General features: G+C 44.5%; 1 protein-coding gene across 1 annotated transcript; it reads left to right on the top strand.

The window, feature by feature from the left end:
- Nucleotides 1-1,160: 1,160 nt before the first annotated feature.
- On the top strand, nt 1,161-23,252 carry CD9 (CD9 molecule). The gene is made up of 8 exons (XM_075761390.1): nt 1,161-1,320; nt 13,172-13,274; nt 17,286-17,383; nt 18,590-18,664; nt 19,626-19,718; nt 20,286-20,375; nt 22,127-22,210; nt 22,905-23,252. Exons 1-8 carry the CDS (start codon nt 1,255-1,257, stop codon nt 22,968-22,970), a joined length of 675 nt encoding a protein of 224 aa, XP_075617505.1. The 5' UTR covers nt 1,161-1,254; the 3' UTR covers nt 22,971-23,252.
- The last annotated feature ends 179 nt before the right edge of the window (nt 23,253-23,431 follow it).

The raw sequence follows: 23,431 nt of genomic DNA, 5'->3' as shown, positions 1-23,431 counted from the left end.
TTAGACCCCAAACCAAGAGCAGCAGAAAACTTCCCATGGCACCATCTAACACGCCGCTCTTCTGCTTTCGGACCCTCGGAACACCTGGCCACTTCAGGGCTTGGCCACAGCCAGGCGCGATTCACAAAAAGCAACGCCGCCCTTCCCAAACTCTCCTTTTCCATTTCTACCTGTGGTGCAGCTGCAGCAGAGGCTTCTCGGTTTGGCTATGCTTGGGCAATCAAAACCATCTGAATTTTTCCTATCTCTTTATTTTTCTGCCTTGCTTTCTAATGGAAATGAATTAATGTTTTGCAACCTGCTCTGGGAAACAGCTGCCCAATTCAGTGTCTCCTCCACTGTATTAGCTCTGGAATGTGCTCTATCTTATCATTTATTTTGGCAACAATAACTCCAACATGTTTTTATTTGCATTTCAGTAAGTCTTTTCTGGTTTTGACTCTCAATAACTGCTGAATTTCTATTCACATTGTATTAAAGATAAATTAAGGTACAAGCCCTTGGTTTTCATTCCCAAGCTAACAGACTCAGAAGTTGAGTGCTGAACTTCCCATTAAAATCAAAGGGAAATGCTTCACTGAAATCAAACGTTTTGTCTCACAGCTGGGTGACCTAAAGGTATGCGAGCAACCAGTTACCACGGATCAGTTGGCAGGCTGAAACTTCTCCCACCTGATTTTTCTAAATTGCACGCTTGTAACTTTGCGCAGACAGATCTGAAAGACTAAAGCAGTTAAACTTTGCCCTAAGTTTCTCTTGTATGGGAAAACACCCATTTAAGCTAGACTGATGCATTTAAACTCAATCTATGCAAGTGCAGGCAAAGCATTGGCCCGCACACAGCTGCGATCTATCCTTTTTTTTTTCATTGCACACTACACTGTTTTATCACTGAATTATTTCCCCAGGATAACGGCAGCATCCCCGCACCGAGAGCAGGGTCCGCTCCCGGGACGCGCGGCGCCTCGGGTGGAAAATCGCTCCGGGTTCCCGCCGGGCCCTCTGGGCCCCCAGCGCAGGCCGCGGCCGGCGGTGGGACGGGACGGGGGACGGGGGAGGCCGGTCCCGGGGCGGGGCGGGGCGGCGGCAGGTGCGGGGCGCCGCGGGTCATTGGGCGGGAAGGCCGGGGGCGGGGAGTGGGGCGGGCAGCCGCGGGGAGGGGGGAGTCCGGGAGAGACCCCGGGGAGAGCCGGATTTAAGGAGTGGCGCCGGCCCAGAGGTGCTCTTGCTGCGAAGGTCCCTGCCGCTGCCACGATGCCCGTTAAAGGAGGCACCAAGTGCATCAAGTACCTGCTCTTCGGCTTCAACTTCATTTTCTGGGTGAGGGACCCGCGTCCGGACCCGGGGAGTCCCCGCTGCCGAGCCAGGGGTGCGGCGGGGCTATGTCCGCTCGCTCCCACCCCGCCTGCCCGGCGCTCCCCGACGGGGTGCCTGGGAGGGAGCCCACGGCGTGGGGCGGGGGGGGAGGCACAGTGCCGAGAGCGGTGTTTTTGTTTGCGGGGTTATTTTTTTTGTTGCTGTGTATTTTTGGGTTTGCTTTTTTTTTTTCCTTACTTTTTTCCACCCCTACGCTGCCCGGGAGGAGAGAGATGGGTGCCTGGTCCTGCTCCCCCACCCTCTCTAACGCCGCGGGGGCTTCCCCCGCCGCTCCCGGGGCGACGGCGGTACCTGCGGCCGGGCGGGGAGGAGGTGGCGGCGACATCTGCGCACCGCTCCGCTCTCCCCGCGGCCAGGTGGGGCGGCCCCAGGCGGGCCCCTCTTCCCCCGCGGGGCCCGGAGCCGCCTCGCCGCGGCGGGTGTGGCTGAGTAGGATACATACGCGTCTTTTTACTTTAATTTTCTGTAGGAGCGTGGTTAGCGTAAGGCAGAATGCGTGTCCTGCCTGTTAACGTGTGGGGGGGATGCTAGGTGTGAAGGTAGCTACCCCCACCCCCCCTTTCCCGGACGTACAACGCTCGTCTAGAAATTCTTTGCGGGTTGTACCTCTTCAGAGCGAAAGCTGTAAAAGGGTAGGGTTAGCTGATTCCTTGCAACTTCAGGCTTGTTCATCGTGTATGTGAACTCATTTTGGTGGGAGCCTCTGCTGAAGGTGTGGCTTCTGCCACAGATCTTCTGGGTAGTGTCTTGTAAAAAAAAAAAGTTCTAAAATAGTTTTACCTGTAGGAGCACACCACTGTGAGTGGGAATTGCATCCCCAGTGCATTTGCTGGCACGACTGTCTCTTGTTTGCCAGGCAGTGCCAGAAAGCATTGGCTTAAGTGAGAGGTTTATGGCTGCTTCTCAAGCACTCAGGGCGTGGACATCTGAATTTACCACCGTCTGCCTTACGGAAAAGTACACAGCGAATGCAGTGCAACTGCCTGTGTGACTAATATAAAAGTGTGAAGCGTGAGGTTCGAAAAATGAATTTTCTCTTGGCTATCTGCTCCAGTGGAGAAACGTGTGTGTGTGACTCCTTTTCACCCTCTGATGTGGAGAAATTAAGTTGGAGCTATGGAAAGAAACTGCTTCTGCAGTTCAGTTACAGTATTGTGTACGCAGTGACTGGAAGATGCAGTGCTAATGGATAAAATACTTGTGATCTCCCAACTTAAAAATGGGTTTCAGCAAAGTAAGAAAATGGAACTGGGCTGCAACTGAGGGAAGCAGTGCAGAGGAACTTTACTGTGATCTGAGACTTGCCAGAAGGGTGAAGAGAGGGGGTGTATTTGGAGTGTCACAGCTGGTAAGAAGAAAAAAAACCTGACAACACACTAACTGAAATCTCTGGGTCAGTGAGGTGCTAAATCCATTGTTGAAACCAGAGAAAATATTCACCGTTTACTTTTTTTTTAATCTACAAACTTTCTAGAAACTATTTTGTGGTGCAAGAGCACTTGTGGCAAAGACACTGCCTCAAAGACACTTTTAACGTGAGCGTTGCCATTTTGCTCTCTAGGCCCAGGGCTGAGACCAGAGAATGTCTTTTCCTTTAGCTCAGTAAGCATCTGTTGCTTGGCAATTTCATGGTGATAAAGCTGAGAAACCTTGCACCTTCTGGTGCCCAGTAAGCATGGATGCAGGTTTGACTGGGTAACGGGGGGAGGAGCAATGGGCGGGCAGGTGGCTGTACCATGTATAGGCTGGTGCTGCTGCCCAGAGGAGCCATGAGGATTCGGCTCTTGGAGTGACCTTCCCAGGGGATGGTTGTGCTTGCCACCTAGCTAGGGTGTGGGGAAAAGAAGAGAAAGAGTGAGAAAGAAGAGTTAAAGGATGATGAATGCTTCTTCCTCTTGGGGTGTCCTGACAAGTGGCTGGAAGCACCAAGAGGCAGTCAATGCAAAACAGCTGGGGTTTGCCAAGGATAAGTGTGTTTGTAGACCAGCTGGAGTAGCCCTTGACTCTCAGGGCCCACTGCATGTATCTGTGCCCTACCAAAACTGTTAAAGGGGGAGTACAGAGTACGGTGTTAGTGAACCTTGTGTTCTCTATGGAGGAGTAAAGTAGCAATCTCTTGAGCTATTTTAGGTTAGGCTTCAATGAACAGTGTAAAGAGACACAGTGTCTTGGGGCAGGCAGCACTAGAGGACAGGAACAACCCGAATAAGAAAAAGGGTTTAATGTTTCTTATGACATCATAAATGTGAAAAGTCCTTTAAGTAATGGAAGTAAATTGAGGAAAAAATGTTGTGCCTGAGTGCAATTCTATTCCTAAACTTGAAGGTACCATCAGTGACTGGCTCTTGACCTTGGGGGATGGACAGATGCACACACACACACACCCCCCAAGAAGAGGAACAAGCCTTTTCTTGCTTCTGAGTAGTCCATGGGTGTGGGATCCTATTGCCCAAGTGCTACTCAGGAATGGTGATGATGCAGTTAGATGTAGTGCACCTCCTGGAGCCAGAGAAGCTAAAAGTTCCTGTGAAGCTGTGATCAAGTTTGTGCAGGACTCCTTTTATTTTTTTTAAGTAAGTTGCCTCAAAAAGACAGGTGAGAAATTTAAATGGTCTGCAGCAAATATGCAGTCTACAAATACCTGCAGATTAGGTGGCATGTATTTGCCTCCATCAGAGACTTGAGTTGAGGGCAAGAGGAAGCAGAAAGAGTGAAATAGCTGAGTATAGGAGGCTATTAAAACAAAAATTGGGAAACTCTTAAAAAGTTGAAACTGTGTCCAAGGGAAGGAAATAAAGGTTCATAAATGCTGGTGGGTCAAATACAAAAATATAATAAGGCTAGCCAAAAGAAAACTTTAGGTATAACTTGCAAAAGCAAACCCACCTAACATATCCCTCTTCAGACACATTAGGACCAGGGACCTTATAGCAGTAATCCATCCAGCTGAAGTCTGTTAGGAGTGATGTTCTGTGGGGCTTGCTCTTACAGCAGGGAACTTCCCCAAGCACACCCAGTAACCTGTCCTTGAGTCTGAATCCCTAACAGGCTTGAATTAACTTATGGTGAAAAGGTGGTGAAACAACAACAACAGGAAATGCTGTTTAACTTGCCAGGGTCACACAACAGTTTATTCAGAACTACAAATGCATTGTGATTAGGTAAAAACTCCGTGCTTACCACCTACCTTTGTGCCAGAGGGCTGGAATGCAGTGAATTTGAGGCTGGGCTTTTGTTTTATGTTATTTTAGGTTATGTAGAGTGTGGCACACTGGTGCCTCTGGAATAGGCAGAGGAAAAGTTTCTTTGAAAGCAAGTTGATCTACATGTGGAGACTTGACATGGGGGAAGAGAGAATAGCTACTGTAGAGGGAGGTCAGACTTCTCATGAAGCTGTTAACTTTGAAGCCTTTGGAAGCCTGAATCTTGAAGAGACAGTGCTGGTTAGTGTTAGTTCACTTGTTCAGTGTCTCCTGGAAATCTCAAGGCTCTTAGTGAAAACAAGCAGTCCTGGAATAAGATCCTGTCAGGGATGAAATCAGTGACTGAGTGGAGGCAGGGCTGAGATGTGGTGGAGAGATCCAGCAGAGCTGGCACGCAGGTGCAAACTGTGTGGTGGTCAATACAGTCCCACCTAATCTGGAAGCACATGTGAGGTAATGCTTTGGTGCTTGAGTAGCAGCCACTATTCAGGGTGATAAAGATGGGTGCATGCTGACATAGCAGGCTACGTGACAAAGCAGAGCATGATGCTTGCCAAAGGTAGGTACTGAGTAAGGTGTGGGAGTCAGGAGCAGGAAGCAGCCTGGAGTTATGAACTAGTTGGCTCAGGGGTATCTGCTGCCAGAAGGATGAAAGCTTGGGAGAAAAGTGTCTATGGTAGTTTCATGAAAACATCAGGTGCATGCTCAGCAGCAGATGAAAAGCATCTTCAGAAGTGAAGGACCTAGAGAAGCGGAAGGATGGCGCCACTGCATAAAGCCATGGTGTGCTGGTGTCTTGCAATGCTGTGGCTGCTCTCCTCTCCTGCCTACCTTCAGAGGAATATAGTGGAGCTTGGTAATGTTTGGGAGAGGAAGATGAGGGGGTTTGCCACCAGGGACTGATGAGTGAATTTGGATTCACTGGAAACAGATGGCGGAAATGTGCTAGAGGTCTGTAGGATCACAGTTGGTCAGGAAGTAGGTAGGGCTTGACTATTGAGAGAGTCAGTGAGCAAGAACTGAGGAGTATTAAGTCTGAGAAGAGGAAGTTTTGGAAAAGGTTGTGGCTGTGCACAGGGTGTTGCTTTCTCCCTAGGAGGTATGCAGTTCAAGGGGACCTAATGAATGCAGTGTTTGGCAGCCCTCAGTTTACTTTTCTCCAAAGGTACTGTTTGTGTCTTTGCACAACCCATAAGTGCTCAACGTGTAAAGTGGGAGCTTAGTCCTGCGAAATGCTACTGTCTGCCCTGTTCTGATACCCTTCCTGAGGAGCCTCCTTACAGGATGCTGTGCTAGATTATGAGGGTAGCTGGTCTGATGGCTTTTCTCCAGTTGGTAAGGCCAGACCAGGCATGTAGTTCACTAGTGTGATGTCCTCCAAAACTTTTGGGACTCCAGAGTTAAAACATGCTTGCAGCCTGAATGGCAGGTATGGGGACTTGTGGATGGCTGCTAGAAATGCTTGTTGTGCCTCTGAAGCCTGGTTTAAGCAAGGCACACATCTGTCTAACTTGAGGGAATGGTTTTTACTGTTGGGCTTAAGTAGATGAGTAAGTTAGGTGATCCAGTCTCCCCCCCACCCATAGGGGTGGCTGCATCTTGCCTTCAAGGATCACAGCAAACACCAGGTTTCATGCTGCTTTGGTAGGGCTGGTGTACTCCCACCTTGGTTTGCCTACAGCTCCTCTGTCTCGGTGTTACTGGCCCTGGCATCTTTAGTGTGGTCTGTAATGAAAGCTGTACCAGTTTAGGTTCTTGCAAGTTTGGGGATTGATTTGGGGTGGGTGAGGGGGGTGTGGAGGCTGATACAGAAGTAATAAAAAGATTTTTCTATCAAGCCAGCTTGAGCTTGGCAAGAGATCAATGGAAACATCGCATTATGTGCCTTACACCTAAGTGGTCTTACCAAAGCTGTTTTTGAACAATGTTGGTGTGAGCACATGCTCAGTTACCTTGAGTTGTGTAATGAGTGACTAGCTCTAGCTGAGCTCCCATAATTCGCAGGGTTTACTCAGGCTTGTTGGCCCTGGTGACAAAGTCTTTTCCTATAAAACTGTCGGCTGCTCTGATCAGCTTGGCGCACGTTGGACAAGCGCCTGGCATAGCCATGCATGCGGAGCCTGTGCCTGTGCGTTCTCCCACTGGCTTTCTGCTGCTGAACAAAAGCCAAGGGTTTGCATCATTAAACCTACATGTTGGGGTTTTCCCTTGTGAATTTTGTGGGAAACAGACATCTGCTGCTAATATTTATAATTTAATATATCGTAGGCAAAGAGGTGCTGTGGCATAGAGTCAGAGTTCATGTGTTTAGTCTTGGAGCAGTTATTTTCTTGCTCCTTTACGCTATAAGGCAACCATCTTGTCCAGGCTCTTCACTCTTCAGTATGTTTTGTGTTAAATGAACAAATGCATTTGTCTATGGGAGTGCCTGCTAAAGTAACATTAGGGACTTTTTCTTTCTGTAACTTGAAGATATCTGGGACTTAGCTTGAGCCGTAATCTCCTCTGATCATGCTGCACCAGGAACAGCCGGTAGCAATTTGGTGCTCAGGTTTCTGCAGAGGGTCTTCCCTGCTCAAGTGGGGAAGAGGACTTGCTGGACAGGCATGGAAATATGCATGTGTGTGTTTGTAGAGGCATACAGAAGGAACACAAGTTAGTTGCTTTTGCTTTTTGTAATCAACTGATTTAATTGCTGACTGCAGCACATGAATCAAAATGCTGCTTAAGCTCATCTTGATGTACTTAACTCTGTAAGTGCTGTGAAGTCAGGAATGGAGTTGGAGGGTGTTGCCTTGAGAAACCTGATGTGAAGCTACTTGTACGTAAGAGTTCTAGCAGTCCTACCTACTATTTGCAATTTAAATTGCAAATATAGTAGACTGGCTTCTGAATAGGAACTTGTATGAAATGGGCACTAGTCTTGGTGGTGGTTCAGGAATTCTGTAATGCTACTGTACTGGAACACCATTTTATTGCAGTAAATGCTGTGACATTAACTTAGCCCACAACATTCTTGAAACTAGCTTAAGCAGAAAGAAAATACTTCCTTTCCAATCTACTTTTTTTTTAAAGGAGTTTGGAAATAGCTCCAGTTTCTTAATAACTGCTAGCACTCACTGCGCATTTGTTAAGAAAGCTTTTTTCAGAAGTTTGAAAACCTGTGCTGTTGTGGATAGCACTAATCCTGTAATTAAGGGTTTAGAGTGATGTTTAGCCTCATGTGTACTTACTGTTTACGGATTTTTATTTATAGAGTGCCAGCAGGTAACAGGACAGAAACAGACAGTTCATTACTGCTCATAATCTCAATTTCTTTGCCTATGTGCTTTGCAATTTTGTATCTGGTCCTGGTTTCATTCATCCACTGTCTTGCACAGTGAGGAAAAGTTAGCTGTCTTATGCAGAGGAAGATCCAAGTCAGATTTTTAACTAAAAGTTTTTTTACCTGTTCAAGGTGAAGTGGCTTTTTCAGTGTACTTCTGGCACACCCTGGGTAAAACCTACATAAGGAACAATCATGTAGAGCCTGGCATGCCTTTTTACTTCAAGAAAAAAAGAATCATAACAGTAACTTGTTAGATGCAATGCTGAGCTGACAACAGTGAAAGTAGCCTTTATTTCTGACTGATTCTACTGTATTTTCACATACTGACTTACCTTCTGATAGAGGTAATGTCATAAACTTGATAGAAGCATGTAAGCTTGGCCTGATCTGTGAAAACAGCAGAACCCATAGTTTCCTGTACAAAGGCTTTTTTACAGGCTTTGATCGGTGTATCAGGAGTTCTTGCAGTGTGTTATTTCTTCTCTGTCCCTGCCTCTGTGCTGTGGAAGTAGAGGAGTAGCTGGTAGTAACCTGGGGGGTGCATGGGCTGTCCCTCCCAAAGCTTTGTCTGCCAGCTCTGAGGATTTGATAACTGCTTGGACCTTGAGCCCCTTGAGAGGCAGTCCTGTCGGCAGGAAGGTAAGATGCTCTGAGATGTCTGCAGCAAGTTGGGTGCTGGTGGTTTCTCAAGATAGATCAAGGTGACAAGGTTAGAAGGCACTCGACAGTGGTCTTTGCAAAATAGTGGTTAAACCTAAAATAAACTTTCCAGCTTCCCAGAGTAGTGTCATATGCTGCTGTATCATGGGATATGTTAACAAAATTTGGAATTTTTAGTTTGAAAAGCTCAAGCTCTTAATGCGTTTACACCAGTATCATTAAGTCTTAACAATTCCCTTTGCTAGGAGACCATATCTGCAAAGCCTTCAGGTGTTAAAGGAAGAAAGGGGAAATTGCTTGATAGCATGCCCCAGCACTGAATGCTCCAAATTCATGCTGAACTTAGCCAAGTATGGTGTGTGGAGGAAGGCAGAGTGTTCTGTATGGCTTCTGCCCCCAGGATGGGTGGGTGGATTCTCATCTCAAGTACAGAGCAACTGTCTTCTGCAGTGGTACAGATCCATTGTCGGTTAGGCTTCCATGTGGTGAGATAAAAGAAAGCAGGGTGTCAGAGAAAAACACCGTGACACACCCTTAGATATGCTCCTAGGCCAATCCACGTAGCTTGTGAGGGGAAGACCGGAGCAATGGAAAGGGCTGACTTTGGAGAAGGTGCTTATCAGTGTGGGGCTGGATAGGTGGAGGAGGGGAATCCTACACAAGAGGCTCATTAGAGAAGGTGCAGGACTGCAGAAGGCAGACAGACCAAAAAGGCTGTGTTATCCTGTTAGAACAGGCAGAAAGATGCTTGCAGGGGTAGAGCCTTTGAGGGCAATGGGGGGGTGTTTGCATGCGATACAAAAAACTGACAAGAGGCCTCCATAGGATTAGGGGAGGAATGACAAGAGACTTTTAGCCTTGCTTAGTGTATGTCCACTGCAGCCGTAGGACAGAGGTAAGTCAAGCAGAAGTGTGCTGGGAGCTGTAAGATTCCTAGTGGTGGTTAAGGAAAACACAAGGAAGCCTGGCTAGGGGTGTCAGTGGCGTACTTGTGCCAGGACATGCTGTTACTGGAGAATCTCTGCCACAAACTTTTCCAATACAGTGAGTGAATAGTACCCTTTAACTTCATATTTTGGTCAGATGGTAAAAAAAGTCTTCTGAGTTCCCTCTCCTGTATTTGCTACTACAGAAACATACTTCTTACATGTTTTGTAAGCACACAAACCTGTTGCGTTCTTAGTTTTGTAGGTTTTTGCACAAAGTAACTATCCTCAGGACAAGAGACAGCCTTATTCTTTTTCTGTTAAACTTCTTTCAGCACAGGATAGATCTACTTAAAAATATCCTGTATTACTCAACCCCTATGACAAAACAGGTCTGTTAGATTGGGAAAACACTTGGATTAAAAACCCAACAACCAGCTCTTCAGGGGATCCACTTCCACACAGCCTGGGTGGGGTGGGGAGGCCTGCACCCTTTCCCAGGGAGGAAAAACAACATCTATGCAAAACTACCCTGATGCAGCTGCCAAAACCTGCTGGCGCAGCACCGGTGAGCGGAGAGGCGGCTGCGTGCCGGCCTCCCGTGTGCCAGACTGGTCTGAGATGCTGCCAAGCGCAGCGGGTGCCTGTGGGGCTGCGCTCCACTCTTCCTCCCACGTGGGCATTGGTGCCCTGGTCTCTTCTTGTTTTCACAAGAACTTGAAGTTTCAAATTACTCTCTTGCTTTCTGCTTTAAAACTGCCTTTTTTTTAGTTCAGTAGTCATTATGGGTAGGAAGAGCACAAACTGAGAACACCAGTTTGCTTTCCTTAAGAAACCAAGGCAAAAATTCACTTTTTCTTGCAAGAAGGAGCTGCTTTTTTTCCTAGTTCACCATGGAGAGAATTACTACTTTATTTAATACTGCAATTTTTTTAGTGATAAGGAGCAGTTCACTGATATCAAGTATTATCATTATTCTGTGATCCCAAATAAGTCTCTTACCTCCCTGTGATAATAACTTTTCTCACAGGATGACTGCTTTTCCAAGGAGAAAACATGACACTTAACCCTCCTCTTTCCCCACCCAGAGTTGTCTGGTTTTTTTAAAAGGAGCCATATTGTCAGCTCTCCCTAATGTTAACTAAGCTGTTTTTCTCAGAGATCATTAACTGAGCCTTCTGCTTTGCTTGAACTTGTAAGATTATCCTATGCAGCTCTAGTATGGCTTAGAGTTACTTCACAATTTGAGTAGTCTGGCCTTAAAGGTCTGCTGGGGGATCAGCTCTGGGTTTTAGTATTACAGTCCTTTGCTGTGCCCTGCTCTGTTTGCAGCACTGCCCTGAGCTCTCCACTCCAACATTGAGGCTTGTCGAACCACAAACGTAGGTAGGTGCAGACAGCTGGGTGTCCTTTACCTTGGGACTTTGTAATCCACAAGTTCCTAGCAAAATAACAAGAGGCTGTAGCTTTCTTTTCCTAATGTTCCAGATTGGGATGTCTGTAAAAGCTGAGGACTGTTTGACCCAGGAAAGTGAGTCTCAAACAGGGTATTGTTAAATACCGGCTGACCTGACTGTAGGCTGGAAGCAGTGTATGAGTTTTTTCCACCACTAAGTCCTTCTGGTTTTTGAACTGAGGCACTGAAGCGAGATGAGGTTGCGAAGGCTTTAAGTGATGCTGCAGCAGTGAGCATGGGTAGAGCTGCAACCCTTCTCTCTGCCAGTCCCCCTGTTGCACCTCTCCCTTCCCTTGGGGCACTGCTGTGGCACAATTGAAATAATAATACTGTTGCAACATACTAGGTACTACCAAGGTTCTTCGGCATAACTTAACATTATTTTGTCAGCATAGCCTTAACAAGAAAGTGGTAGGTATGAGCAGGCTTTGTTCTTGCTGTGCGCTTTGTGAGTAAGGCTGTGCCTATGCAACAACAGAGTGCCTTTTGCATAGGTCTGGAAACCTCCATATGGGATTGGCTCTTTATGCATTGTGTATCACTTCATCTTTTTCCCACCTAAAACCCTGCAGCTCCTCTTTGAGGCAGGCTTGGGAGTCAGGTGCCTGCTATACAAGAAATGCTGGTTTTTCTGGCACTGCTGGCTTCCTGCAGGAATTGACCCTCTTGCTTTTCATCACTGATACCTGAGCATCCCAGTTGGGATGCTTTCTGCTGAGAAGCTAAAAGGCACATACCTTCCCTTAAACTCTTGCTTAGCTCCATCCTCTTTGTCCTGTGTGAATCTTCAAAGCTTTTTTTTTTGGAAGAGCAAGTGCAGGAGGTTAGCAAAAAGAACTGTGGCCAGCAAAGCTGTGCCTGCCTTCAGTAAGCACAAGCACTCCCGTCTGGTGGAGAAAGGGCTCTCGGGCTCCCCATGGGGAGGATGTGAGGCCAGGAGAGTTGGGCTTGGTGTGGAAAGAGTGTACCCGCAGGTGCTGTCTGTGGGAATGCCTTCCGTATTCCTACTGAAAATTAACATTTTAAAGTAAATGCTTTCTGGTTTCTTGGAGGTGAATCAAGAATGTTGTTCTCTTCTGGAAGGAACTTCTTATCAGAGATAAGGCTTTGTTTTTTCTTCATGCATGCTTAGCCTCACCATGCTTAGCTTAGACCCTCTAAGCTTATTGCTCACTCTTAAGTTTAAATTTTTAATGTCTGCTGCAACGTGTGGTATTTCTGTCCTCATCTCACTTTTGTAGAGCTTTCTTGATAGTTAAATGGCCTTCAAAGGAGAGAAGGAATAACTGAAAGTTGGAGAGTGTGCCTCTCTAGTTTTCCCTGGTTTCTTTCTGCCTCTAGTTTTCCCTGGTTTCTTTCTTTCTTTTTTGCCTACAAGACCACCCCAGGTTTTTTCTTTTTGAAGCGGGGAGGATTCAGTCTGTTAAAAGCAAACTGTTAGCATTTGCTTTACCAGAGTGCAATTCCCTCTTTCTTGCAACACTTCTCTGGTGCCTCTGCCAGATGTTTCATCCAGAAGCTAATTTATATGCACAATGACTTGCTGTAAACACAGGCACCAATGTTAAGAGGAACCTGGAGGCACACAGGCAGAGATGATAATAAAATAAAACTAAATATTATCTAAAATTTGATTGCACTGTTCCAGATCAGCACACAGCGATGTTGCTATTTCAGCAGCCTGTATTTTCTTCCTGTGTGGTAACTTACTGGATTGGTTTTACCCTGTTTTGCAAGAAAGAGCAGTCTTTCTAAACTTTATACTGTGATACACTGAAGTCTTACCAGTCTGTTTAATGTGCTCAAACTTTTAGCTGGCCTTACAAGGTGCTTTTTCTTGCGATACACTTGTCCTTCAGCGTGAAGATTTAAGATCACTAAGCCATACAATGTTACCCAGAATAAAACAATGGGTGGAAGAGTCCGTGGAAATACTGACATTTGGCACTTTGGTAAACTTCGAGTATTTTCAGTAAAGGACAAGAAAGGCATTGTTCTCATACAGCGTTGTAGTTTAATCTGTAGACGCATCTGTCAGTGAGATGCCTTGCATCAGGAACTAAGTTTGTTCTTATTTAGTATCTTCATCCTTTTATGCTGGTTCTTTGAGTGTCACCACCTCTTTAAATAAGAGCTGTATCCTGTGTTTACTTTTGATGCAGTTACTATTGCAGGGGTGAATGTATTAATTGGTATTATTTAACAAGGTTTGTTCTTACAGCTTGCAGGGACAGCAGTTCTTGCAATTGGATTATGGCTTCGGTTCGATTCACAGACGAAAAGCATCTTTGAACTGGAATCCAACAACACGACGTTTTACACAGGTAAGTTAAGAAATGGCTTGGGGTGACAGATCACACTTTTTTGCACCCTGATTTCTTGACTGCTTAGAAACCTTCATCTTCCTTGAAGGCTAAAGACAAAACGGCCCTAAACAGCCCTGGTGAGGCAGAGAGCAACTTCCCCTGGCTGGTGCAGAGGGCCAGCCTCCACTGTGAGCTCTTGCGCAGACAGCAGCAGCGTCACACTGTGTAAGAAGCCAAGAAACAACTAAAGTTCCTCTTTAGGCGCTGTTGGGTAAGCGTTTTGTAATCCCAGGGACTCCTGGTAGACGTGGAGGATGTCTCTTCTAGATGCTTCTCACAAGGAGTCAGCAAAGTTTCACTCTGAGTAGTTGCAGATGACATCAATAACTAATGTCTTCCCCCAAAGTGACAAACCTAAGTTACCCGAAACCACAACTCTATAGTCTCATCTCTCAGCATACGTACTATCATCTAACTCTTACAGCCCTATGTATGCTGATCTGCACTGAAGGTAATGGAAAGGATCCACAAATATCTTGGTCTATATGAGCAACTATTACAGGCAACCTAGATCAATGTAGCTGTAGTTTGGCTGGCTGGAAATTATTAATAAATGTTTTCTCGTCTTAGAGGATCCTAGTCTAGGCTTTTCACAGGCAAAGCCTGGTACAGCTTGATTACCAATTAAGATTTAAATACACATGTTTTTGGCTTGCTATTGTAATGTCTTAGGATAAAATCTAATTCCAGTAGGAACTCCTAACTGTAAGACTTTGATTTCTACAGTCACTTTTAGACTTGGGAATAGGAACACATGCTTCTTTGGTTGTCATCTGTAGGTGCTCAAACACTTTTTGAAACCAAGTAGCTGAGTTTGGAGACCTCTAACAATTGGGAACAAAGCTAATTCAAATATATACCTTTCTTACCTATGTGTCTGTCATATTTGATTTGGAAAATCCCTATACATATTTCACATCCCTGTAGTACCTAGACTTGCCATATCCTGTATGGCATTGCTCGTTAGCCATTCACAGCGTGGTTAGGCTGGTCTTTCTCTTGCTGAGGAAAGTGGCTCTTCTGCTGAGCTACTCGATCGGTCGCAACATCCAAAGTGGTGTCTAAAGGGTCACCGTACAGACTGTGTCAGGTGTGCTGGTAGGTGCAACTGCAGTTGCAGCCTTATAGTACCAGGGTAGCCTGTGCCTACAGGGAGTACTGTTAGGAATGATGAGTTAGGCTTATTAGAGACCATAGTTGAGAACACTGAAATACTTGTGTGACTCCATGAAGAGGCCACAGGCATGGAGATGGCTTATCTGTGTGAGAGCTTGTATTTCACCCTTTAGTATGCTGGTGGTGTAGCAAATTGGGTGGTTCTTGCTGCTGTCACAGAGATTTCCAGATGCTTTTAACTAAACCTTGGAAGGGGAACAGAAATCTAAACTTAGCCATTGAGCTGAATATTTAACAAGTCTTACTTGGGGTTGCCTAAAACAAGTCTTTCACCTCCTAAAGCATAGAAGTTTTATGTTTTGATACTTAAGCTACTGGCTGAATGCAGCAAAACAGTGAAACAAACCTACTTGAAATTTCTGTAGGTTAAACTGAGTCTTAAAAAGAAATGTAATAGGAACTACTGTTTTGACGTATTTTTCTGGGAGTAGTTACTAACTGCAGTTTCCAATAGGAAGTTGAAAGAATCTGTCAATTTGTACCTAGTAACAAAGCAAGCTACCTCAAAAGCTTTCTATATTACAAATAAACTGAAATAAGAGGTTCTGATGGACACTGTTTCAAAATGGAAAAAACTTAAGCTGGGGTGAAAAAAAATTGGTCCTGGAATTTCCTGTTGATAAGAAATGTCAGACTTAATCGCTTATATATGCTTAATCAAGTAGATGTTTATTTTAGCAGCTAATGTTATCAGTTTGCATCTAGACAGTATCATTTGCAAATGCTTATGCATGGCTTTCTTTTAAATAGTGTTGCTTGTGTCTCTGAAGGCCAAGACTGTATTTTTGTCTATATTGATAGAAATGCCATACTAATTCTATATGCTTTGTGCTGATTTTCTCATGTTTCACCACCCTGGTAATACTTCCTTGCCATCCTTTGGGAATTTTGCTTGCTATGTCTTACTGCTCTCACCAGCTAGCAGCTGTAATGCTTAAGCTGGCAGTTCCCAGGCTTAGGAGGAGAGGATTGGGCGTAAATGGAGTCTTATAGCCCAGAAATGTTTGCCCTCTATGCTCCAACATGCTACTTAAATTCTGGGCAGAATGGTCTACAGGCTTAGCCACTTGATACAGTTTGAAGAAGTATCTGCTTTGGCAAAAGCAGAAAATGCTGAGTTTCTTGTAGTTAGAATCTCAAGTTAGGCAGCTGAAGTGTAGACTTGTACCACCATGACTGGTGGAATAATTCAGTGTTTCCTGATGGTAAAGCAGGGTAGGAAAGCATTTAAAGCCTTGTGACAGATGATTATGATGCCTTTTAATACTGTGGTGGGTTGACCCTGGCTGAGGGCCAGGTGCCCACCAGAGCCGCTCTATTACTCCCCTCTTTCATTAGACAGGGGAGAAAAGGTACAATGAAAAAAAAACTTACGAGTCGAGATAAGGACAGGGAGAGATCATTCTCTAATTATCATCACGAGCAAACCAGACTGAACTTAGAGAGGGAATTCATCTTATTTATTACTAAGCAAAACAGAGTAGAGGAATGAGAAATAAAATCAAATCTTAAAAACACCTCCCCCCACCCCTCCCATCTTCCCGGGCTCAACTTCACTCCCGGCTTCAACCTCCGTCCCCCCCAGTGGCACAGGGGGACGGGGAATGGGGGTTACGGTCAGTTCATCACACGGTGTTTCTGCTGCTTCTTCATCCTCAGGGGGAGGACTCATTGTTCCCCTGCTCCAGCGTGGGGTCCCTCTCACGGGAGACAGTCCTTCATGGCCTTCTCCAACGTGAGTCTCCTCCACGGGGTGCAGACCTTCAGGAGCAAACTGCTCCAGCGTGGGTCCCCCACGGGGTCACAAGTCCTGTCAGCAAACCTGCTCTGGCATGGGCTCCTCTCTCCACGGATCCACAGGTCCTGCCAGGAGCTTGCTCCAGCACGGGCTTCCCATGGGGTCACAGCCTCCTTCAGGTGCCTCCACCTGCTCTGGCGTGGGGTCCTCCACGGGCTGCAGGTGGAATCGCTACACCCCCTCATCCTCCCTCCACGGGCTGCAGGGGGACAGCCTGCTTCACCATGGTCTTCACCACGGGCTGCAGGGGGATCTCTGCTCCAGCGCCTGGAGCACCTCCTCCCCCTGCTTCTGCGCTGACCTGGGTGTCTGCAGAGTTTCTTACGTCTTCTCACTCCTCTCTCCGGCTGCAAAAGCTCTCTCTAACTGTTTTTCTCTTTCTTAAATATGTGATCACAGAGGCGCTGATTGGCTTGGCCTTGGCCAGCAGCGGGTCCGTCTTGGAGCCGGCTGGCATTGGCTCTATCAGACACAGGGGAAGCTTCTAGCAGCTTCTCACAGAAGCCACCCCTGTAGCCCCCCTGCTACCAAAACCTTGCCATGCAAAACCAACACAAATACCCATTTTCCTAGAGGTAGCATGCTTCAAGAATTCTCAGATGTTGATAAACCACTAGTTCCAGCTGTGTCTAACTGCAACACACTCTTCATCCAAAGATAAGTTGATAACTCTCTCTGAGCCAGTTTTAAAATGTGTCTTACAGTTTGTCGTAAATGGCTTATCTTGCCCATTTTCTAAAGCTTGTGAAACTGCAGTAGTGGTACACATTGATTGTTACAAGTTGAAGTTTTTATTTATCAATATGTTTCCCCACAGGTTGAGATGTTTGCTTTGAAAATCAAGCACAGCCCTTACTTTTTTTGGTTGGAATACCTCAGTAAAACTTAAACCTTGGCAAAAGCTATGAATGCTATTTGTGGAGCAACTAATTTTATGCCTTGCTGCTGAGGTCTCAACTGACCTGTATACATGTCTCTGTTTTTCTCCTCCCTAGGGGTTTACATCCTTATTGGAGCTGGTGCACTTATGATGCTGGTTGGTTTCTTGGGATGCTGTGGTGCGTTGCAGGAATCTCAATGTATGCTTGGCCTGGTAAGTGTTCAGAGTAGTGTTTAAACTTTTAGCAGCTCGATGAGAAAAGAAGGAAAATATTACTGTGCAGTTAAAGGGCAGCAGATGCTGATTGTTCTAGCTCCACAACGTTTAAACTCATGGTCACCTACATAATTCTAAAATGTTAAATAAGTTTCCATATCTGGGCCTAAATCCAAATGTCCATTTTGTATTTGAATACAGAATGGCTTCAGGAGTTAGTGAGAGATTCAGACATTGAAGTATCAAGGGTGAGAGTATGTGTGAACGCAGAACTAAAATATTGATAAGAGTTATATTGTTTATTGAACGGTTTGTCCTGAACTCTGAAGGCTGTGCAATCTTTAATCTTTGAGACCAGAACTGTGGTATTTGATCCTTGAAACAACAAGCCTCTACTGTTCATAATCACAGGATGAGCTCCTCTAGTTGACAACTGCTCTGCAAGCCAATTATTGGAGAGCAACTTCATTGTTTTCAGACTGGAGGGGCCAGTGGAGCTTACTGGGTTCATGCGCATCTGTACTTTTGTGGAACTACTCATCCAAATAACCAGAAGACTTAGTTAATAAAACATTACTACTATAGCTGGTGAAAGAACAATTCCCCTTCTGTGTCACAGAAGAAGTTAATTTTGTGTATTTCTTGCAAAATGATGCCTCTAGGGCTTTGTTGTAATTCTGAACATCTCTTTGAAGTGCCTTTCAAATGCTAGTGATGTTTTGGACCTGGTAGTCAATTAAACAGAGATGACACTGTTTGTATTTTATGGGATATGCAACAAAGTGACCATTGGTTCTCTGGGAGTTGATGACAAGCTAGGTATTAGGTAATGATTCCTAAAGCAATAAGGGTGACAAACCAGAGAAAAGAATTAGCGTCAACTGTTGTGATGTGTCTGAGTGACCTGGCCAACTTCAAAGTCTGAGTGAAGAGATGATTGGTTTTAATTAACACTGATCAAAAAGGAGGATTTCTGCTTGGAAAACACTGCCAGGCTTTCTGATGCTCCTGGGAAGGAAGTGCTGACCCAGTGCAGTGTATCCTCTTTCTTAGTCTTAGCAGCATTTCAGACCTCCACCTGGAAACTGTTTGAGGGATGGTTCCCACAAGGCTGAATGCTGGCGACTGGACAAGCTTGCAGTATATATACATGATGCTGTTTTGTGGTGCTGTGGTCTTAATGATGTGGTCTTTCTTTTCTAGTTCTTTGTCTTCCTTTTTGTGATTTTTGCCCTTGAAATTGCTGCTGCAATCTGGGGATTTGCCAATAAAGAAAAGGTAGGTTGCTCTTAAAAGTTAGTAGGGTGGTGGGATGCTGAACAGGTTGCCCAGAAAAGTTGTGGATGCCCCCTTATTGGAAGTGTTCAAGGTCAGGCTGGATGGGGCTTAGAGCAACCTGATATAGGGAAAGTTGTCCCTGCCTATGGTGGTGGGAGGGTTGGACTACATGAGCTTTGAAGGTCCCTTTCAACCCAAACCATTCTGCAATTCTATGACTGTGCCTATGGAAAGTTAGCAGTCTGCTGAAAACTATACCAGTACTAGTCAAATCCTGATTACCTAGGGAATTTGAGGGAGAGGAAGAACATGCTTTCTAGCAAAACAATACAAGAAGTAAAACTCTAAAATTTAGAAAGACTGTAGCAGAAAAGCCAGAATCCAAGATGCTGCTTCATGCTAGAGATGTAGTAGTACCTGGCTGAGCTGTGAAGCAAAACTGGCCATCAGTGAAGCTTTACCACTTCTAGATAGGAGCTAGGTCAGCTACAGGCTGAATGTTCCTGCTGCATCTAAAACATGACTGATCTGGGCTGTCCCCTTACAAGCAGTCTGGATTCTGTCTTGTTTCAAAATAAAGTTGCCTGGTGATCAGGGTTGCTTTTCTGCCTGTATTACATAACAGGGGAATACAGCAACTTCTGGGGTATAGAAGAGAATAGGGAATACTTTTGTGTAACCAATGGGCAAAGACTTGGTTCTCTCATTCCACCTAGAAGATCAGAGCTTTGGAAGGGAAATCCTGAATCTTATCTGTTTAGGTGTGGCTTTTAAGGTGAGTGTACCAGTTAGGCTCACCTGTTCTGGGTGAGAAATGCTGTCCACCCTCTGTTTGTACATGTCAAAAGGATGGGTATTGTAGATTGCAGAATTTTTAATGACTGTCTTACTTGAAATGAGTTTTCCTTAATTAATATTAAGGTTAGACAGTAATACACCACAACTCTTTGATATCTTGTAGGTTATTGAAGAGTTAAAGGACTTCTACATGGAAACCTATGGAAAGAGATCTCAAGCACCTGCCAGAGAGACCCTGAAAGCATTTCAGTTAGCTGTAAGTACATGGTTATCCTTAAACTAGACAGTAATGTAGCTTGTTCATGCTGTTCTCAATCTCATCCAGTCCCGTGTACAAATCTAGTACCTTTCTAACTAGAAGACAGCAAGGGAGTATTAGTAACAAGTTGCAGAGAAGATAGTTTTGTGTAGTATTAGTGAATGCGGTATGATTTTTTTGTCCCTTTGAACCTCTGAAATGCATAGACCTTCTTCTTGTTTTCCTAAAACTCAGAAGCAAGCTGGGAAACTCTAGATACGTGGCACTGATCTGGAGGCACCACAGTATGCATACCTGCATGTCTGTAAGCAGTACAAGATGTCACCAAACCTAATATGTGTATGCTTAATGAGACCTAGCTTTTTTCTTTCAGAATCTTGTCCTTTAATGTGATAAGGCTTTTTAGAATTAGGTCTACAGCAGTCACATTGGCAGAACTTCCAATCAAATTTGCATGAAGTCTGTAATAAAACCTAATGTAACCTATTTTTTTCCTTTTTACTAAATACAGAGAAAAAATAAGGATTATTTAACCTGGTTCTCTTTTCCTGTTTTCTCTTGTAGCTAGACTGCTGTGGTCTTACAGGAGCTCTTGAGCAGCAGTTCATGGACACCTGTCCGAAGAAGAGCATACTTGAGTCGATTTCTACAGTGGTAATGCATGACTTAATTCACTAAAAGCTCTGCCCTATGAGTAGAATGAGAAACAAGTTTCTGAATAAACCCTTCCAGTCTATGGGAAATTCCCATGTTGCGCTTACATAGCAACCTATCTCTATGATCAGTCTGGTTGTGGAAAATCAACATAGTGTTACTATGGAAAGAACAAGTAGGGTCAGCAGGAAATGTGAACTTGCACAGGGAAACGTACAGGCTGCATGTTGCTAAACTCATGGGCGTCATGGACAGCATAAGGCCAAAACTTCACCTAAAAAAAAAAATTAGCTGGAGACCTCTGTTCTCCTGGCTGCTCCTACCACCAAAGCACCTTCCTGGTGCTACATGGGGGCTGTTGCCTCCCCTTTTGGTTGGGGAGAAGTAGAACATGGGAGGGTGGGAGCAGATCTGAAGCTTTAGCAAGGGAAAGGAGAGGGGGTAATGCATTTGTGGCCTGTTTAGGTGAGCATGTCACTGAAGCCAGTTCTCTGAATCAGATTTTCCTGTTGAAATATTGCTGCAAAGGTGCCTGTGTGCCACAGATAGGAGAGGAATCTTGTTATAGTTCTTAATTACCCATTTTCTTGTTAAAACTGTCTTGTGCTCTTGCTTCATGCTCCAATAGCCTTTATGGGCTTCCCTGTAGAAAACAAGATTCTCATGATGCAGGAATTCAATTAAACACTTGATTTTTTTTTTGCATTTCTTGTGCTCTTCCTTTCACTACAGATGACTCTGTACTTTCAAATATCTGACCACATGAGACACTTCAATCTGTATCTTTAGTCCTGTCCATACAATCTGCTATGAGTTAGGCTGTATGGGAGTAGCTGAGGCAGCGTACAGGTTTTATTGTTTGCTTTTAAGTGTGTTTTAGCTTTATCTGAGTTAATCTTGTGATATGTTTATGGTCTAGTCCCAATCATAGAAAAAAAACACAGTAGACTGCAAAATTAAAGGGTTGTAATGGTGTGGCTGATCTGTGTGCATCTGTAAGAAGTAGTACTGTATTGATATTCTGATTTAGCTGATTAATTCTTGCCAGTATATCCCTTTAATCTTCCATTCAGTCTTTCAGCTACCAGGCTCTTAAAGATTTATAAGTCTGTAAAAGTTCCTCATTGTTTTTCTTGGCTACGATGTGCTTTTGCTGGGGAAAGGACTGTACTTAATTTTTTTCTTTAGTTGCAATGGTAATTGATTGTCCTGGGAGCTTCAAACTGGCACTGCTATGAATCTATACATAGCCTAGCATGTATGCATGCACTCAAGAAATCCTGCCATTCCCATGTGTTCATGAGGTGTCTGCAAAATTACAGTAGCAATTGGAAATACCAAGAGTGGCTTCAAATCTATTTTGAGAAGGACTGAGCAATACAGCAGCTTAAATGCTGACAGGCATTAATAACAAGCCAAGTCTGGTACAACTGCTGTTGGTCCTGACCTACCTGATCAACTGCAGGTGGCTGAGAAGGGAATTGTGCTGTAGACAAGATGCAGTTAAGAGGTTTAGGTACTTGAGAACAGATTTAAACTTCTCCAACTTTTATGTTGGAACATCCCTGCCTCTCTTATTAAGATGTGAAAATAAAGGCCAGTTCAAAGCAGCTTTTGAAAGACGAGTCTTCATCTCTAATGCAAGCAGATTTGGTCACAGGTGTAGCATCAGTCAGCAGAATGAGCTCAAGTGAGCAGAAACAAACCTTTCTTATGTGTGAAACACTAATGAAGAGTCTGTTACTTTTCAGTCATGCCCTGCCGCCATCGATGATGTCTTCAATTCAAAACTGAATGTGATTGGAGCAGTTGGCCTTGGCATTGCTGTAATAATGGTGAGTTTCCAGATTATTTAGAGGGTAGCTGTATGGCCAAAGGGTACTTAGGGCAGAAGTCTGTTGAACAGTGCCTGGCATGACAGTTCTACAAGCCCACTCCACTAAGGACAGGCACCAGCAGGATCAGGGTGTGTGCTGTGGGGCCCCGAGGCAGTGCAGAGGGTGCTGTGTCTTGGACCTCCCTGCTGCCGCTCTGCGTTAGGATCTGCCTCCTTGTAGTTCTAGCAGTGGCAAGGTTGTATGGGTAGTGTGTGTGTGTATATGTATATATAGGGTGAAGATGTATTGGTCATGTTAATGCTTCTTAATCCTAGTTATCTCTTGGGGATCCTTGGTTTTGTTTCCTTTATAACAATTAAAGATTCTGCTAGAGAACTGAAATAGCAGTGCTAGTAAAATTCATGCTTGTTTGACTTCTCTGGAAGAAAGCAGACATGGATGCAAATATGCTGGGATGATCAAAGATTTCTTAGGAGATACAGCAGTGGTTTATAGCTGATCTGTTTTTGAAGTATTGAGGGTGAAGGGATTTGTGAGAATGGACTGAAACTTGAGGGTGGAGGGCAGGTGTACAAACTGCACATACTGCTAACGTGGCATCTGGGCCAGGAACAGCAACTATGCTTGTTCCTATGTTGATAGAAGAATGTGCTTTGGTCCCCTGATTCTAATGTGTTTGCTTTCTTTGCAGATTTTCGGCATGATATTCAGTATGGTTCTCTGCTGTGCTATCCGCAAAAACAGAGAAATGGTCTAAGAGCTAAAACCCCAAGACTGCTGCACTATAAAAAAATCTTTGTCATTAACTTTAGCGTTCTGAAAGCATTTCTAAAAAGTTATATATTTGTTACCTTTTTAATGCTTTATTTGGTACTGATGTAGGTTTGCTTTTTATGTTATAGGTTAAAATGATAAAGGTATATCTGACTCAAGACAAATACTGTACATAAAATATCTGACTTTCTTGAAACTTATGTAATTTGGATGTAATTTATGTTGGAGACAATTTGATACTTAATAAAGAATAAGATGTATTGTAGGTTTGTGGGGGAGAAGAAATTTTACTATGTTTATTGATCATACTGTTTGATGCATAGCATGGAGTTGAACTTGCATAACATGTTAAGTGTTAAATCACTAGGGCTTTAGTATAAAGCAGGAAATAACTCCTATGCCAATGCTGTATTTGAAGGGAATTCAAGGAATGGAAAAGATGAC

The sequence above is a fragment of the Balearica regulorum genome, chromosome 1, assembly GCF_011004875.1.
Source record: "Balearica regulorum gibbericeps isolate bBalReg1 chromosome 1, bBalReg1.pri, whole genome shotgun sequence".
In the NCBI taxonomy this organism is placed as follows: Eukaryota; Metazoa; Chordata; class Aves; order Gruiformes; family Gruidae; genus Balearica; species Balearica regulorum.
This window is presented reverse-complemented; position numbering and strand designations above follow the sequence as displayed.

Coding starts and splice junctions, on each gene's coding strand:
- CD9 (XM_075761390.1), top strand. CDS start 1,255: ATGCCCGTTAAAGGAGGCACCAAGTGCATCAAGTACCTGCTCTTCGGC. Junction 20,376..22,126: donor TTGAGTCGATTTCTACAGTG/GTAATGCATGAC, acceptor GTTACTTTTCAG/TCATGCCCTGCCGCCATCGA. Junction 22,211..22,904: donor TTGGCATTGCTGTAATAATG/GTGAGTTTCCAG, acceptor CTTTCTTTGCAG/ATTTTCGGCATGATATTCAG.